A 14,840-nucleotide genomic window follows, 5' to 3' on the forward strand; every position below is an offset into this window, starting at 1 on the left:
TTGACATATTGGAAGTGGCATTGGGCTTTTTTGTTCTTTGTTCAATAAAAAATGAAGCAGTAAGTTCTTAGGATTTCAAAACTTTTAATATAAACATTTTATGCATTTCAGATTATAAGAACAGCAATACGAAACAATTATAAGTAACAGAGGACATTGAACCCTCACTTTTCTCATTAACATACAAAATATATATTTTTAATTATAAACAGCTACATGGATAATATGATAACCTTAGTGTAATGTTGATGGGGGAAACTGTCTGTTATATGAGAGCGCATCTTATGCTCATAATGACCCTTTCTCATGAGCTTAATTAATTAGATGAATCATCATACATTTACATACATACTGATTACATTGAACTTTAAGTAAATTCAAATTACTAACTGTAATATCTATCCAATACATGTGTAAAGCAGGAGATGTCCCAGAATTATACAATGCTTCCTATGATTTCTATGGATACATTGGGACTCTTGAAAACATTTCTGTCACAAACATTTAAAAAATATATATTTTACAATAATATTCACCCAACATTACACACAGCTGCATTAATTTCACTATGGTGTGCTGTACAGTATGAAGGTTGGAAAACAAAAAGTGTATGCTTTAAAAAAAATATCAAGCAGTACAAAATTGGAGCAATTATGTGGGTGTATAGCTTAAAGAATTTGTGCTCATTCACCCGCCCCATCTGTGCAACAGATTATCTGACAATAAGTATTGCATTCCTGCTTGTCCCTCCCAATGTACAGTACAGTACTTCTATTTCTGGTACCATACAAAACATGGCAGCATTTGAAAGTTAACTCGCATACATCCATCCTTCCTGCCTTCTAACTCTTTGTGATTATTAGCTCATGTATTGTAATGGGAAAGTGGAATGGGAAAGTGGAATGGGAAAGTGGGACCCAACAGCAATGGAAGATGTGGTGCTTCCGGTGAATACCCAGGGCACAAACAGAATATATTCAATGTTTATATACAGTGCAGAATCTTCTGGTACACAATACTGCTAAGTTAAAAAAAAAATATCAGCTTACTGTACGTACATACAGTACATTTTCTGTGTCTATCAGCCAGTGACTGTTGCAGGTGGGCATTTACAGTATAAAAAAAAAGCAATTAAGTGGTTAAAAATAATCTGACAGTACATCTTATTTACTATTTTGGCAAGTGACAAAAGACGTAAATTACTGTCTCATCCATAGATGTTTTATAACCCATGTTAACTGCACATAGCACAGAAAGAACAGTACATTCTCTGAAATAACTTTACAGTCACTGCCAACTTTGAAAGAAATTGCCAGAGCACATGGAAAGAACAATGTTTTATTATCTTTACTTTGTTTGAGATCAAATGTAGATTTAAAAAAAAGTGATTAATCAATTTTGTTTGTTTTTAAGCTTGCTTTTCATAAACAACATTTTTTAGGATGCAATGATCTATTTTACCAAGGTTTATATACATATGATTCTGCGCCAAAGTATTTCAGCGACGTCAAAGTTGCTTATGTGCTTTAACAGAAGTAGTATATTCACCAACGTACTTTCAGAGGGGCCTGCAACATGTAGCAAAGCAGAGATTAAATTAAAGTCGATATTTGTTTGTATACCAAAATAGAGTTAAGGTGGTACACCAAAATGTGTCTGCCTCTGTAATTAACCATAGAACCTGACAGTGTATGATGAAATAAGAGTGGTTGTAGAAGGAGTGGCTGAGTGAGTAAAGACACTAATTCTGAAAGCAACAACACTGAGCTTGAAGCAGGGAAACCTGGTTCATATCCCAGTGATAGCTCTTTGTGACCTTGGGCAAGTCACTTAATCTCCCTGTGCCTCATGCACCAAAATCATAGATTGTATACTCCTCTGGACTGTGTCTGTACAAATCCCTATTTGCTGCATTTCGTGCAGTATATTGTTATTGTGAAATGATTTCAATATCAGTGGGAGAAAAATGCCATGTGAAATAAAGTCGTTATTATTAAAGAATATAGCAGGCAATTGCAATCTGCAATGATGCATATATCTTTAGAAATGTAGCCACTCTGAACAAAATACAACATTCAGGCACCACCAGTCTAAATTCTTTCAAAACAAAAGCTGTCTCACATTTTAATCTGGCCTGTAACTGTTACATACGTCTATAACATATATTATCTTTAACTGTGCGTGCAATGCCTTGTATATAATGTATAACCTTGCTCACTTAATGTAACAATGTATTTGTCTTCATAACTCTGTGCCCAGGACATACTTGAAAACGAGAGGTAACTCTCAATGTATTACTTCCCGGTAAAACATTTTTATAAATAAATGAATGTAAGAAATCTGCCTTTGTTAAGATAAACTTATTCCTTAGCAGGGGTACAAAAATAAAACACATCATTTTAAACAACAGACATGTGGTCTTATTTGAATATGTACATGGCTTGATTGTTTCTTCTGTTTTCATTTTGACAATCCTGCAAAATAACTTTTATTTTTTAAAACATTTACGCTAATGTCTGTATTTGGATTTTTTGCCAGTAAAAACGTTTCTTCTTATGTACTGTACAGTATGTGATATAAAATGTCTATATAACATATCACTTAATAATGAAGTTCACGTTTACTCTGCACTATTTAAAGTGACTATTTATGAGTGCTCATGCTGTTAAACAAATTGATAAATATCTAATATAAACTATCCTTTACAAATAAGTCTAAAAACCATTCTGAATAATATTAATGATAAACATTTTCCATTATAATCGTTTGACTGTACAGCTTCTAGTGTCTCTACAGTTCAGAGCAGAGCCCAGAGCTTTACTTACTGAACAACTAATAAGTTCCGTGTGGTATAAGCCCTGAAATAAGTACATGTTGTCTATTACTAAATATTTAGTATATGACACTTCCACAATAAACATTCAATTGGTTAATAATGCTGCACCACCACACACAGATACATCACTATAAAAGTTTTTTTTATATGTATGAAGCAAAGTAACATTCTTACTTGAGTTCTGCGTTGATCAGGAGATATTGTTCATCTGAAGAGATCTGGAGATAATATGTAATGTGTGCTGTACTGGGACAATCCTGATTAATCAGTTGAAGAAAACAATTTATTCTGCAGGGCAAGAGTAGCAAGCAGCAGTTATGGTAAGTACCACTCATCCTGTTAACCATGTAATATGCATTGTCATTTTGACATGTAGACCATTTCTATTCCTCCATCACCTCCATGTCAATCTAATTCACATGAGGTTGAAAGAAGAAGTTAGAAAAAAGAGACTAGGAAAATTGGTTTAAACTAACAAGATGAACAAAGGAGAGGTGCCTTTGATAAGGGAAGCCCCACTAACTTACTGTTTTATTTAGACAATTAATTAATCCAAAAAGCTGTGTGATTCTGTGTTTTATATTTAGAAATGCTCCTTTTCAAAATATGGCAGACTGAAGGCTCCAGAGTAGCCCACCCACTAATTACTGAAGGTGTTGATGGAAGGCAGAGTGAATAGGATCATTTATAAAGGGGCAATAAATTAGGAAGGAATTTGGTAGTCTTCTAGTCCTTATTAAGTTATGGATTGTTGAAAAAGATACAACCGCAACATCAAAATAAAGAAGAAAAATGTATACTGTCGCGGCCAGCTTTATTCTAAAGCTAGCCGGGATAAATGCGGGGCTTTTTTCCAATTTGAATCGGAGTTTCCAGCGTGGCGGCCGCTTCAGCAGATAAGCGCTAATGGTGCTTATCATTGAAAGCGCCCGAGGCGCGGGAAACCGGCCGAAAAGAGCCGCGCGCCGTCCGCGGGTTAAAAATTCCCGCTGTGGCGGCCGCTTTAGAGTAAAGGTGGCCGCCACTGTATGGCGAAGTACGTTCACAGTTCAAAACAGCAGAAGTGACCGTAAGTGTATAAACTCACATGGAGTGCCTACAAGCATAAGCACTAATAGGTATCTTTTGTAGTCCATCTCTATAGCTTACGATGTCTCCATAGATTTTTTTATAGGTGAAAAAAAAACAGAGCAGCCTGATAATGTAGCACAATATGAAAATACATTTATAAAAGTTTTAAAAGGGATAAACCCTAGCAATTCACAAAATGCCAGGCTTTATACAGAGTTTTGGTTTTGAAGAACCACTTGTATCCATACAGCGGAGGGTTCCCGTCTCTCGTGTGGCCTTCTCAGACGGCATCTGGTGTCAGTTATGGGATTCACTGTCGTCTCTGATTCCAGTTCTCCATCACCCTATGCGGTTCACCGGGAATTCCTGCTTCCTCCAGGGTTTGTACTCTCTGTCCATGCATGCCACCTAAAATAGCCCTCTCTATTAACCCTATCTATTCTATATTTATTACACATTTAATAATATTATCACCGCTTATAATGAGAGGTTCTTAAGACATAACTAAAACCATATAAAAAGTTTATTTTTTTTACAAAACAATTAGTTACATCATTTACTGTATATATATGATGAACAAATCAAAAATACTGTATTAGATATTGCACATAAGCACATATGTATATGTATCTAATGCAGAATTGTAGATTTGTTCCAGTTATACTGTATCTACTAGTATAAATGATGTAACTAATTGTTTTGTAAAATAAATGTTTTTTAATTTTAATTATGTTTAATGATGTCTTCAGAACATCTCATTATAAGCAGCGATACTGTTATTAAATATGTAATAAAAATAGAATAGATGCGGTTATTAAAGAGGGCTGTTTAAGGTGGCATGCATGGACAGTGAATTCAAACCACTGAGGAAGTAGGAACTCACAGTGAAACGTGTAGGGTGATGGAGGACTGGAATCAGAGATGGATAGTGAATCCCAGAAGTGACATCAGATGCTATCGGAGACTGCCGCACGAGAGGCAGGAATCCTTCGCTGTAACGATATCAATGACTCTTCAAAACCAAAATTCTGTATAATGCCTAAAATAACTGGCACTATGCGTTGTTAGGGTTTATTTCTTTTAAAACTTTTAGAAATGTATTTACATTTTGTGCTATGAGGCTGCTCTGTTTTTTTCACATATAAAACATCTACTTATGGAGAAATCCTAAGCTAGAGAGACGGACTACAAAAGATACCATTTAGTGCCTATGGTGTAGGCACTCCATGTATCTTTTTGAACAATCTATTTTTTGGACTAGGAACAAGCTTCATCCAGCAGCACTGTATTTATTTTGTATAGTTTATTACTTAAGATATGCACTTATCCTTGTTGTTTGCTATGTTTACTTATTACATTATGAAAATATGTAAATCTTTGGTGGTACAGTACTTAGTGAGAGTAAATAAATTAAACATAAAATGGTGGAATGCAAGGTGCAAAGCAAAACAACTTACAGCAAACTTTGAGCATCCTAGCAATGTTATTGTATAGAATCTTTAGATTCATTTCTCTCTATCCTCTCCTCAGATAACCCCAGGTAGGCCAGGTGTTTGGGATAGCAAACCAATCACATGTTAACATTTCATATACAGTAGGGTGTCTAATAATCAATTGGACAAGGGATCAGAAACACTGTTATAGATAAGTATAATACATGGTCTTTAATAATTTTCACATGTCCTGGTCTATTTAAAAACAATTTTAGCATCATATATGTTTCTTCTTCACGCAAGAATGTATTATTATTATTATTATTGTATTTTGTATACAGTTCAAGTTGTTGCTTGTACACTGTGTTTAAAAGTTTATATATTAATTGTAGGGCTGTTTCTTTACTATTGAAATGTTTAGTGGTAGTTATAATCTTAAAGGCTCAATGTAAACTCTATACAGGATTTTTTACATAAATGTTGATAAATATGACCATTGACCCTACCACTTACTAAGTTGGAATCCATAGAATATGGATTGGTCTCAATGGCTTACAGCACAACTGGACCTGCTAGAGCAGCCATGTTCTTTTCTTCAATAATTGGTATGGGTGAAAATAAAAATATTATGTAAATTAAATAATCTCAAAAGATTGCATGATAAAAAAACCACCACTATAGGACTTACTTCCTTTATAATATATACAAATAAATCCTGTGAAAATTGAATTCTTATATCAGTGGGGCCTCTTTTGCTACATTTAGATTATCTATGCATGCAAATCTCAAAGTGACCAGCCCAGAAATTGGAATGTTCGATGGAAATATTTCATATATTTCATTATTCCTACAAAAGTAGTTTTGGCCACAACACTTGTTATTCTAGTTTTGTTTGCTCCATTGAGAATTGTTGAGGTCATATTACAGTTTGAGGGATTGCATAGTATGCAGGCTAATGTTACCAGATTTCATAACCCTTTAAAGGAACCGCAGCCAAAGTATTTCTCTACATGCATTATCCATTATAAATATAACATGTATTTCATGTGCTAAAAAGTCAAAGAAAACAAGTTTCATACAGTATGTTGAGCAATCATATGAGTCAGATGACATGTTAAGTCAAAATATGTAATTAACTGTGTAAGCCCCTAAATTCCATTTGTCTGCAATGTTTTCATTAACTGCTACCTTCACAGTACTCACCGCAGAATAATGACTATGTCTGCCCAATGTCAAAAATATCACATTAAGTTCTATAACAGATCATAATTGGTTGTGCGTAATCTTCCTGATGTTTGCTTGGTCATTTACCCTGTTTAGGGTATCATTGCTGATTGTTGACGCCTAGCATTATCAAATTTGTATGGTTGCATTGAAGAGGTAGCTCTCAGGATTTAACATGATTTAAATTTGTAATATGCTGACAATTTGCACTTTATTTATTTATGAGTTAATGTCTCTGTTTATAGATGTCTGAAGTACATGTTTATTATTTACTAATGGCACATTCTGGGGCATATATACGGCATCTTGAATCTTATAGCCCATTCACTTGCATGGGCCATAAGAAGTCCTATTGATAAGTACCTCTGTCTAGGCAAATATAGATGCCTATTTGTCCTTCATTATCACATACATTAGTATTTCCTGTCCCATTGTCATAACTCACCCCTGATTTCTTGTGGCTATGAGTGCTTTTAATGACTTCGAACTGTGAAGAAAAATAATTGGCTTATTAACCTGTCTCCCCATTACTTTTTCCCCTGTTCAGCCCTCTACCAAAAAGAAAGGCGATTTGACAGGTAACTGAGAAGTAAAATGCTGACTGCTTGTGTTATTATTATATTATTTATGTCTAATGAGGCAACCTCTTTGCCGGCCGCCATGGAAAGGAAATGAAGTGATGGGATGAATCAGGGCAAAGGAGGTGCCATGTCCTGACAAGCAGAGGTGTGACCTGATTGAATTCTAACCATCCCAGACATCATTTGAAGCTTGGAAGGCACAAATCAAGTGGGAGAGAAGCTGAGAATATGTACTGTAACTAAAGAAGGCTCAGAGAACAATAGTTAAAGAGAAACACTGTGACACAACCCCCTTTTCTATATAGTAGTGAGTAGGGGCGATGCACAGTTAACAATGCCTTTTGTGTAAATGGAAGTTGAAACATTATTAACTGCAGGTGACCCTGCTTTTTACTATACTGTATGGGAGTTACAAAGATTACATTTAAGTAAAAACTGTAAGTAGCCAGTACTTAAGAAAGTATCAAGACTTTCCAGTTTGGATTGTATCATCAATACTATATTAAAAAGAAAGTGAAATGTAGATCAGCTAGTTATTTTTATTTTTTTGCATGTATTATTGCATGTTTTTGTGCAAAATAATTTGGGGACCTCATCATAAGGAATATTAACTGATTGTGATATTTCGTGATAGTTAACAGAATGTTGAATAGTTCAGATTCATTACGCACTCCTCACTCGTGCTGCCCACCAGGGAACGTGTTATTTACAAAATGCCAGGTTTAGTAAACGGTACAAACAGTTGGCCCTGCGTCATTAAAGTGAACAGAAATATAATGAGCAAAACTGTTTTCTCTGCTTAGTGAAACTCAAAAACTATGCTTCAAAATAAATCGACCACACCATTAATGATTTCATGTTATATTAACTAAGGGCATCATGCAGTAAGCGGCGGAAAGGCACTTCTCGACACTTTCCCACCAAAAAAGGCTATCCTTTATCAGTAAGGGGCGAGAAAGTGGCGAGATTCAAAAAAAACACCAGTTTGGCTGGCGTTTTTTTTTTCCGCCGGTGGCGAGGCGAGAAGGCACTTTCCGCCTAAAAATGAAACATTTTCCGCCACGCTGTATTCTAGTAGTGGCGAGTAGCTACGCGGAGCTATTCGCCACTCTAGAATGGCGTTTTGCTGGCGAATCAGCCACGCAAGAAAAAGATGGCAAGTTGCTGCTGAGAGGCAGCGGATGAGTGGCGGATCGGCACTTAGAAAAATTTCAGGCCTTTTTCCTGGCAATGATTGATGCCGGGGGTCTCCGGAGCTGATACCATTAATACCTGCACCGGACCCCCCCGGCATGCTTCAGAGGCAGGAAAAATGCATTTAAAGCCCACTTCATTACCTTAGCGGTTAACCGCTAAGGTAATGAAGGGGTTAAAGAGCCGTGCCAGGTTTATTGTGGGTAGCGGGGGTGGGTGAAGGGGGTATTTGGCCCTTGTTTGTTTAGGGCTTGTGGGTGGGTTGCAGGTGCACTTAGCCCCTTCACGACCGTCGCGGTTAATACCGCTACAGTCATGAAGGGGTTAAGGCCTCCTGCTACCCACCCACAAGCCCTAAACAAACCACCGTTGGGGCTAATACCCCCTTCACCCACCCCCACTACCCACAATAAAAAGAAAACACACACAACAGCCCCACACTAACTAAACCGAGTACTAGAACCAATCAGAGTAGGGATAGACTTCCCACGCTCTGATTGGCTGCCGTACCATGTGAGGCCGGCCATGTTTCTTTTAATGACATCATCTTAAAGGCAATTGAAGCAAAGCCATTCTGATTGGCTGTGCTTTCATTGCCTTTAAGTGACGTCATCATTTTTTTTTTATCGGACAAAACACATGGTTTTCACGGCCCAATCAGCGCCGTGGGAACCATATGACGAAAATGTGACGTCATAGGCCTTTAAAAGCCTATGTCGTCTCATTTTGAAGCCAGACGCCGAGGAGGAAGGACCTCCTACTGAAGAAAGAAGACCAGGGCGTGGCACCAGACGGGGAGAAGACCCCGGAAGAAGATAGAAGAATACAGATGAAGATGGATTACAACTAGAAGACCCCTGGATTGCCGTGTTTTATTATTTTAATGTTTATTATTTTATGGTTTTTTATTTTATGGGTTCCTGTTCGTGGATTGGTTCGTGAGTAAGCAGATCAACGGGAGTCAGTGAGTGGGTCAAGTAATGGTAAGTTAAATAAAGAATTGTATTTAATGTAAATGTGTTTTTTTTTTTTCATGTGTATATTTTTTTTAATGTAAATCATTTCTTGCCACTGTATGTAAGTATGTATGTATGTATGTCTAGAGAGATATATACATACAGGGTAAGAAATGATAGTGTTGTAAAAGCTTGATTTGCAGTATTGTAAATGATTGTGGCTATGCTGCTATGCATAGATGTGTGCTAAATGTATTTTATTATTAGAGAGATGTAGTTTTTTGGCTTCTATGCTGTACTGTAGGTAATGGTGAGGCTTGCTTTAGTATATTGTAATTTTTGGTGTCCTTTTTTGTATGATGCTAACTTGTTCTCTGTAACGGTTGCTATAGTTAATTGTGTAATTGGTATGGATGCTATTTTAATTGTTTAGGGATGTAATTCATGTATGTTAATTCATTGATGGTGACTTTATTGGATTACATAATATACTTCTTGTGATGTAATGGTATTTTAGTTGGATTATTGTATTGTTAATATTGATTTGCAGTATGTACATGTAGCTTACATTTTATGCTACATGTATACAATGTAAATTCAATGTTTTAAGTGGCATTTGAGGCTTTAGATTGAATGATTACATGAGATTTGTTTAGGAAATTGCTTTTTCATTCATTGAGGATGTTATGGATAAGTGGTGTTGCCATTGCAGGATGGCTTCACCCCTTAATTACCTTTGAGGTTAGTACCCGATAAGGTGATTAAGGGGTACATTGATATGTGATTGTCATTGAAATGTATTGGCTATTTATTATTTTGGCAACGGAACAGAATGATGATGCTGGCGACGGGGCCTTCTTATTGAAGAGGTTAGTAGAATTTTCTTTATTTTACTATGGTATTTAATGTGTTTAATAATGGCCAAATAATGTATTATCCCTATGTGGATAATAGTTATTTGGCACATTATTGTACTGTATGTGCTGGGGGGAGGGGGTATTGGCCCCAAGGGTATGTGGTAGGACTCCCTTGTGGGTAGTAGGTGAGGGTGGTTAGGCCTCAGGGGTGGGGGTTAGTGGGGGAGGGTATGTGGGTGATGGTGGGTTAACCCCTTAATGACTGTAGCGGTTAATAACCGCTATGGTGATTAAGGGGTTCGGGGACATTACATTGGATGTTTTTATTCTTGTGTCTGTTTTGCAGAAGCGGATGGGGCATGGGCAGGAGGAAGATGAGGATGGCCTTCATCATGGCAGCCGGACATGGGTGAGTGCTATATGTATTTAATGTCTTTATTGTTCAGTATGTATTTTAAATGGTCAACTGCACTATTATCCATTTGTGGATAATAGTAATGGTGCCCCTTACTGTATTGTATGTTGTGTATTGCAATGTTTATTGGGGGCAATTACCTTCATTGCCTTAGTGGCTATCCGCTATGGTAATGAAGCAGCATTAATTTATTTTAATAATATTGTGCTTCCCGAGTTACAGGCCCCGGTTTGGGGCATCGGTTACAGTGTGGACGCCATGTTTATTGCAGGCACGTAGCGTATGGGACGCTATAAACATGGCGGCGACACTGCCCACCCGATCACACATACCGGGGCCTGTAACTCGGGAAGCAGGGGTCCCTGCTCCACAAAGCTATGCGGTTCAGCTCGGGGGACCCCCTGCACACTGTACAGTATTATTAAAAAAATATTCATGCTGCTTCGCTACCATAGCAGATAGCCGCAAAGGTAAGGAACGAGTCTTTATTGATATGTGTGTTTTATTCATACTGTAGATGTGCAGAGGGTCTCCGGAGCTGAACCGCTTTGGTTTTAGGTCCGGGGACCCCCTGCTTACCGAGATACAGGCCCCTTTATGGGGTGCCGGTATCCCTCTGCTTTGTTTACATTCCACGGTCACGTGATCGGGACCTTTAAATGCAGAGGGATACCGGCACCTCATAAAGGGGCCTGTATCTCGGGAAGCAGGGTATCCCCGGACCTGAAACCAATGCGGTTCAGCTCCAGAGACCCCCTGCACATGTACACTATGAATAAAAATGGTTTTCAAAATAATTTTTAATGTGCTGATGTTTGCGCCGAGAGAGCAGCGGATCTCTCTCTGCTGCAAACACATCTCGGCAGGGGACGACTTCTCGGCAGTTTCTCGCCAGGCAGCCGTCTCGCCACCGGTTACTAGCCATTTTATCAAATGGTGGTGGCTAATTAATTCGCCAGGGATTCGCCCCTTACAACATACAGCGAGTTTAACACGCCAAAAACATGTTTAATTGCTAAACTGGCTAATGCATTTTTCCTCTGCTTACTGCATGAGGCCCTTAGATTCCAGTGAATCTGTCCGCTCCCCCAAAGTGTCCACATATTTTCTGATGGCCCATAGCTCTGTCTTAAAAAAATTCTTCATCTGTGAGCAGAATTCTTTAAGGTCTTTGCACCGCACTATCTCCATATCCCCTGGTTCAGTATCTGGGGTATCTGTGTCAGGGTCTGTAATTGCTGGCAGTGCTGGAGTCTCCGGCTTATCTCCCTGTGCTGTTTCATTTCTCTTAAAGTATGTGGAGGCCGGCTGGGTTTTCCTGCGTGTTGTTTTGCTAGTTGCCATCCCTAGAGTTTAATATATTATTGGCTGCGAAGTTCGCGCTTTTGCTGAAGTTATTGATATAATTAGCGCCGGTGGAAGTGAAGCTCAGGGACTAAGCATCCATTCACCTCACCGTCACGCATGCGTCCAATGTGATTTTTAATAATAGAATACGGAAGCAGGGGGGTCTGCTGAGCTCAACAGCATTCATTTCAACATCGGTACCCCTGTTTCCCGAGATACAGGCCCCAGTATGGCATGATGATATCCTCACCATTTCTAAATCCTCTGCGTCACGGCTCACATGACCGGGGGATTTAAATACTGCAGTGAGATAATGGCACCCCATACCGAGGCCTGTAATTCGGGAAGCATGGGGTCTCCAAGGCTGAACTTAATGTGGTTCAGCTCAAGAGACCTCCTTCTTCCGCACTCTATTATTAATAAATCACATTAGCCGCTAAGGCAATGAAGGGGTTAAGGCACAGTAGCTGGTTTGTTAGGGGAACAGGGGGTGGGTGAATGGGGGTACTTGGCCCAGGGTGGGTGGTTAGGCCTACCAGGAAGGTTGCGGGAGGAGTTTACCCCTTCATTACCATAGCAGTGGTAATCACTATGGTAATGAAGGCGTTAACCCTTCCCGCTACCCACCCGAGAAGCCTAACCACCCATTCTGGGTCAAGTACCGCCTTCACTCTCCCCTTCTACGTCCAAAAAACCTTAAAATACCTACAACCTATCAATTAACAGCCCACACCTTGTACCCCCAACAAGCCCCAATGGCCAACACATATAGTATAGTAATGGGCAAAAAACATATGTTCCCTGAAGAAGTAACCACGAGTTACGAAACGCGTTGGAGGGTGTCATTGCTCATTTTCCTGTACCCCCATGCTGGTGCAAACACTTCGTGTAAGTGTCCCCTTGATTCTTGCAAGAACCAGTGCAGCCATCTGTATCCCGAGCCGCGGCGTGTGTCCTTCACTGCCCCACACACAGCGAGCCCCTGCAGGCGCCTCCTAGGAGCGTGTGACCGGACTGTGACGTCATCATCGGGCGCTCCATGAGGAGAAGCGGCACGTGACAAACGTGCTGGTGCGCGGACTCCAGCGGAGGCTGCTACACGCCGGTGTGGACCCTGTGCTCCGGGACGATTTCCAGCAAGGACTGACGTGCACATCATCCTGACAAGGAGCGAGACGGCTTTTGCGACCACCAGCCTGGTTTTGATGACTGCTGATCCCCTGCACCCTACAACTGAGTGAGGAGTGCCGTTTGCAGCCGTCAACTGGTGTGGTATACCCAATTACCAACTGCACATTTTTTATTATATTGATGTACGCAGAACTTAATTCTTATTTGAGTAAAATTGACATTTAACTATACTTCACTATGTGCGTTGTGCGCCTTGTTTTCCTGTCTTTTCTATAGCTCCCGGGGTGTCGAGACACCCCCAAGAAGGGCTGCAGATGCATTACTAGTGATTTCTCCACATTTAAGGTTGAATAATTTGTTTAATTCACTGTGCACTGTTCACTGTTTAATGCTTCACTAATTATCAGCTGCGCACTAATCACTTATTCGTATATTGTGAATGTCAGTGCCTGCAGTAAAAAATGCCAGAGTGAAGGCTGATGCTATAATAGTTTATATTATTGCAGGCATTGGCAATTTCATTGTCCAAAGTGGAGTGCAGATGAATAATGGTAGATAGTAGTATTGTAGTGTTAACAATTAATAGGTGTATGTTAATAGTAGTGGAAAGGACAGTGGTCCTTGGGTACTAGCCTAATTAAGAGACTGGGCTAGCAGGGGGTGTAGACTAACTCACAAAGCGTGGTGAATAGACATGATCTTATTTGCCCATTACTGTACTGTATGTGTTTGGTGGTGGGGGCGGGGGGTGTATTGATTTAAATGTAGGCAACGTTTTATTTTTTACATACCGGATTGGTACCGCAGGCCTGAGGGGACCCATGGAGACCACCTGGGGATCCCCGGATGCCCACAGGTACCACCCGAGGACCCCCGGACGACCACGGACAGCACCTGGGAACCCACGGGGACACCTGTGGGGAAGAACCGGGGGCCCCACAGTTGTGGGTGCCCCGTGGACCTGCAGGGACCACCCGGGGGCCCCAGATCCCCGTGGGAACCACCTGATTGCCCCAGACACCTGTGGGGATTACCTGGGGACCCCCAGACACCCACGGGACCACCTGTGGACTCATTGGAGCCCACGGGGACCCGTGAGTACCACCTGGAGGCCCACGGCACCTAGCAGGGACCACCAGAGAACCCCAGACACCCGAGGGCACCCCACGGGGGTGCAATGTGGGGCCTGCGGACACCTGTAAGGCCCACCAGGGACCTCCGTCCACCTGGGGTATTAATCCTGTATGTTAAAAAATTAATCATGGTTTTAAAGTATGGAGGGGCACGGGGGGTGGGTTGTGGGGTGGGTTGTGTATTGGTGTTTACTAAATATTTTTTAATATACATTTTCTTCCTAGTGTAGAGGAGCAGGGGGTCTCTGGAGCAAAACCGCATTGGTTCAAGGTCCGGGGACCCCCTACGTCACAAGATACAGGCCCCGTTATGGAAGGCCTGTATCTCCTATTCAAGGAAATGTCCCGCGTCACGTGACGCGGGAATCCAATGCATAGGAGATACCGGCATCCCGTAACGGGTCCTGTATCTCGGGAAGGACCTCAAACCAATGCTGTTCTGCTCCGGAGACCCCCTGATCATCTACACTAGGAAGAAAATGTATATTTATAAACATACATTTCGGGCGAGATTTTTGCTGGGAGAGGCGGCTCTCTCTGAGCATCTCTCTCTGCAGCAGAAATAAACCGCCGGGTTAGGCCTTTTCAGAGGGTCGATCCTGTTGCTGGCGGCAACTCGCCCGTTTTGGGAATTTTGCTATGACAGATAATCAAGGCTTTCT

General features: G+C 40.4%; 1 protein-coding gene and 1 long non-coding RNA gene across 3 annotated transcripts in view; one reads left to right on the forward strand and one right to left on the reverse strand.

Annotated features, from left to right (window-relative positions):
* Window positions 1-3,171, reverse strand: part of ALDH1A1 (aldehyde dehydrogenase 1 family member A1) — a 115,433-nt gene extending 112,262 nt beyond the window's left edge. Inside the window, exon 1 of the mRNA XM_075598143.1 lies at window positions 3,011-3,171. Within this exon, the coding sequence (XP_075454258.1) occupies window positions 3,011-3,171 (161 nt within the window). The remainder of the gene's footprint in view (window positions 1-3,010) is intronic.
* Window positions 1-14,840, forward strand: part of LOC142493695 (uncharacterized) — a 64,083-nt gene that overhangs the window by 22,352 nt on the left and 26,891 nt on the right. For both annotated transcript variants that reach the window (XR_012801187.1, XR_012801188.1), the window contains 2 exons: window positions 3,031-3,156; window positions 7,112-7,142. This is a non-coding gene — a long non-coding RNA (uncharacterized LOC142493695). The remainder of the gene's footprint in view (window positions 1-3,030; window positions 3,157-7,111; window positions 7,143-14,840) is intronic.

The sequence above is a fragment of the Ascaphus truei genome, chromosome 1, assembly GCF_040206685.1.
Source record: "Ascaphus truei isolate aAscTru1 chromosome 1, aAscTru1.hap1, whole genome shotgun sequence".
NCBI classification, from domain to species: domain Eukaryota; kingdom Metazoa; phylum Chordata; class Amphibia; order Anura; family Ascaphidae; genus Ascaphus; species Ascaphus truei.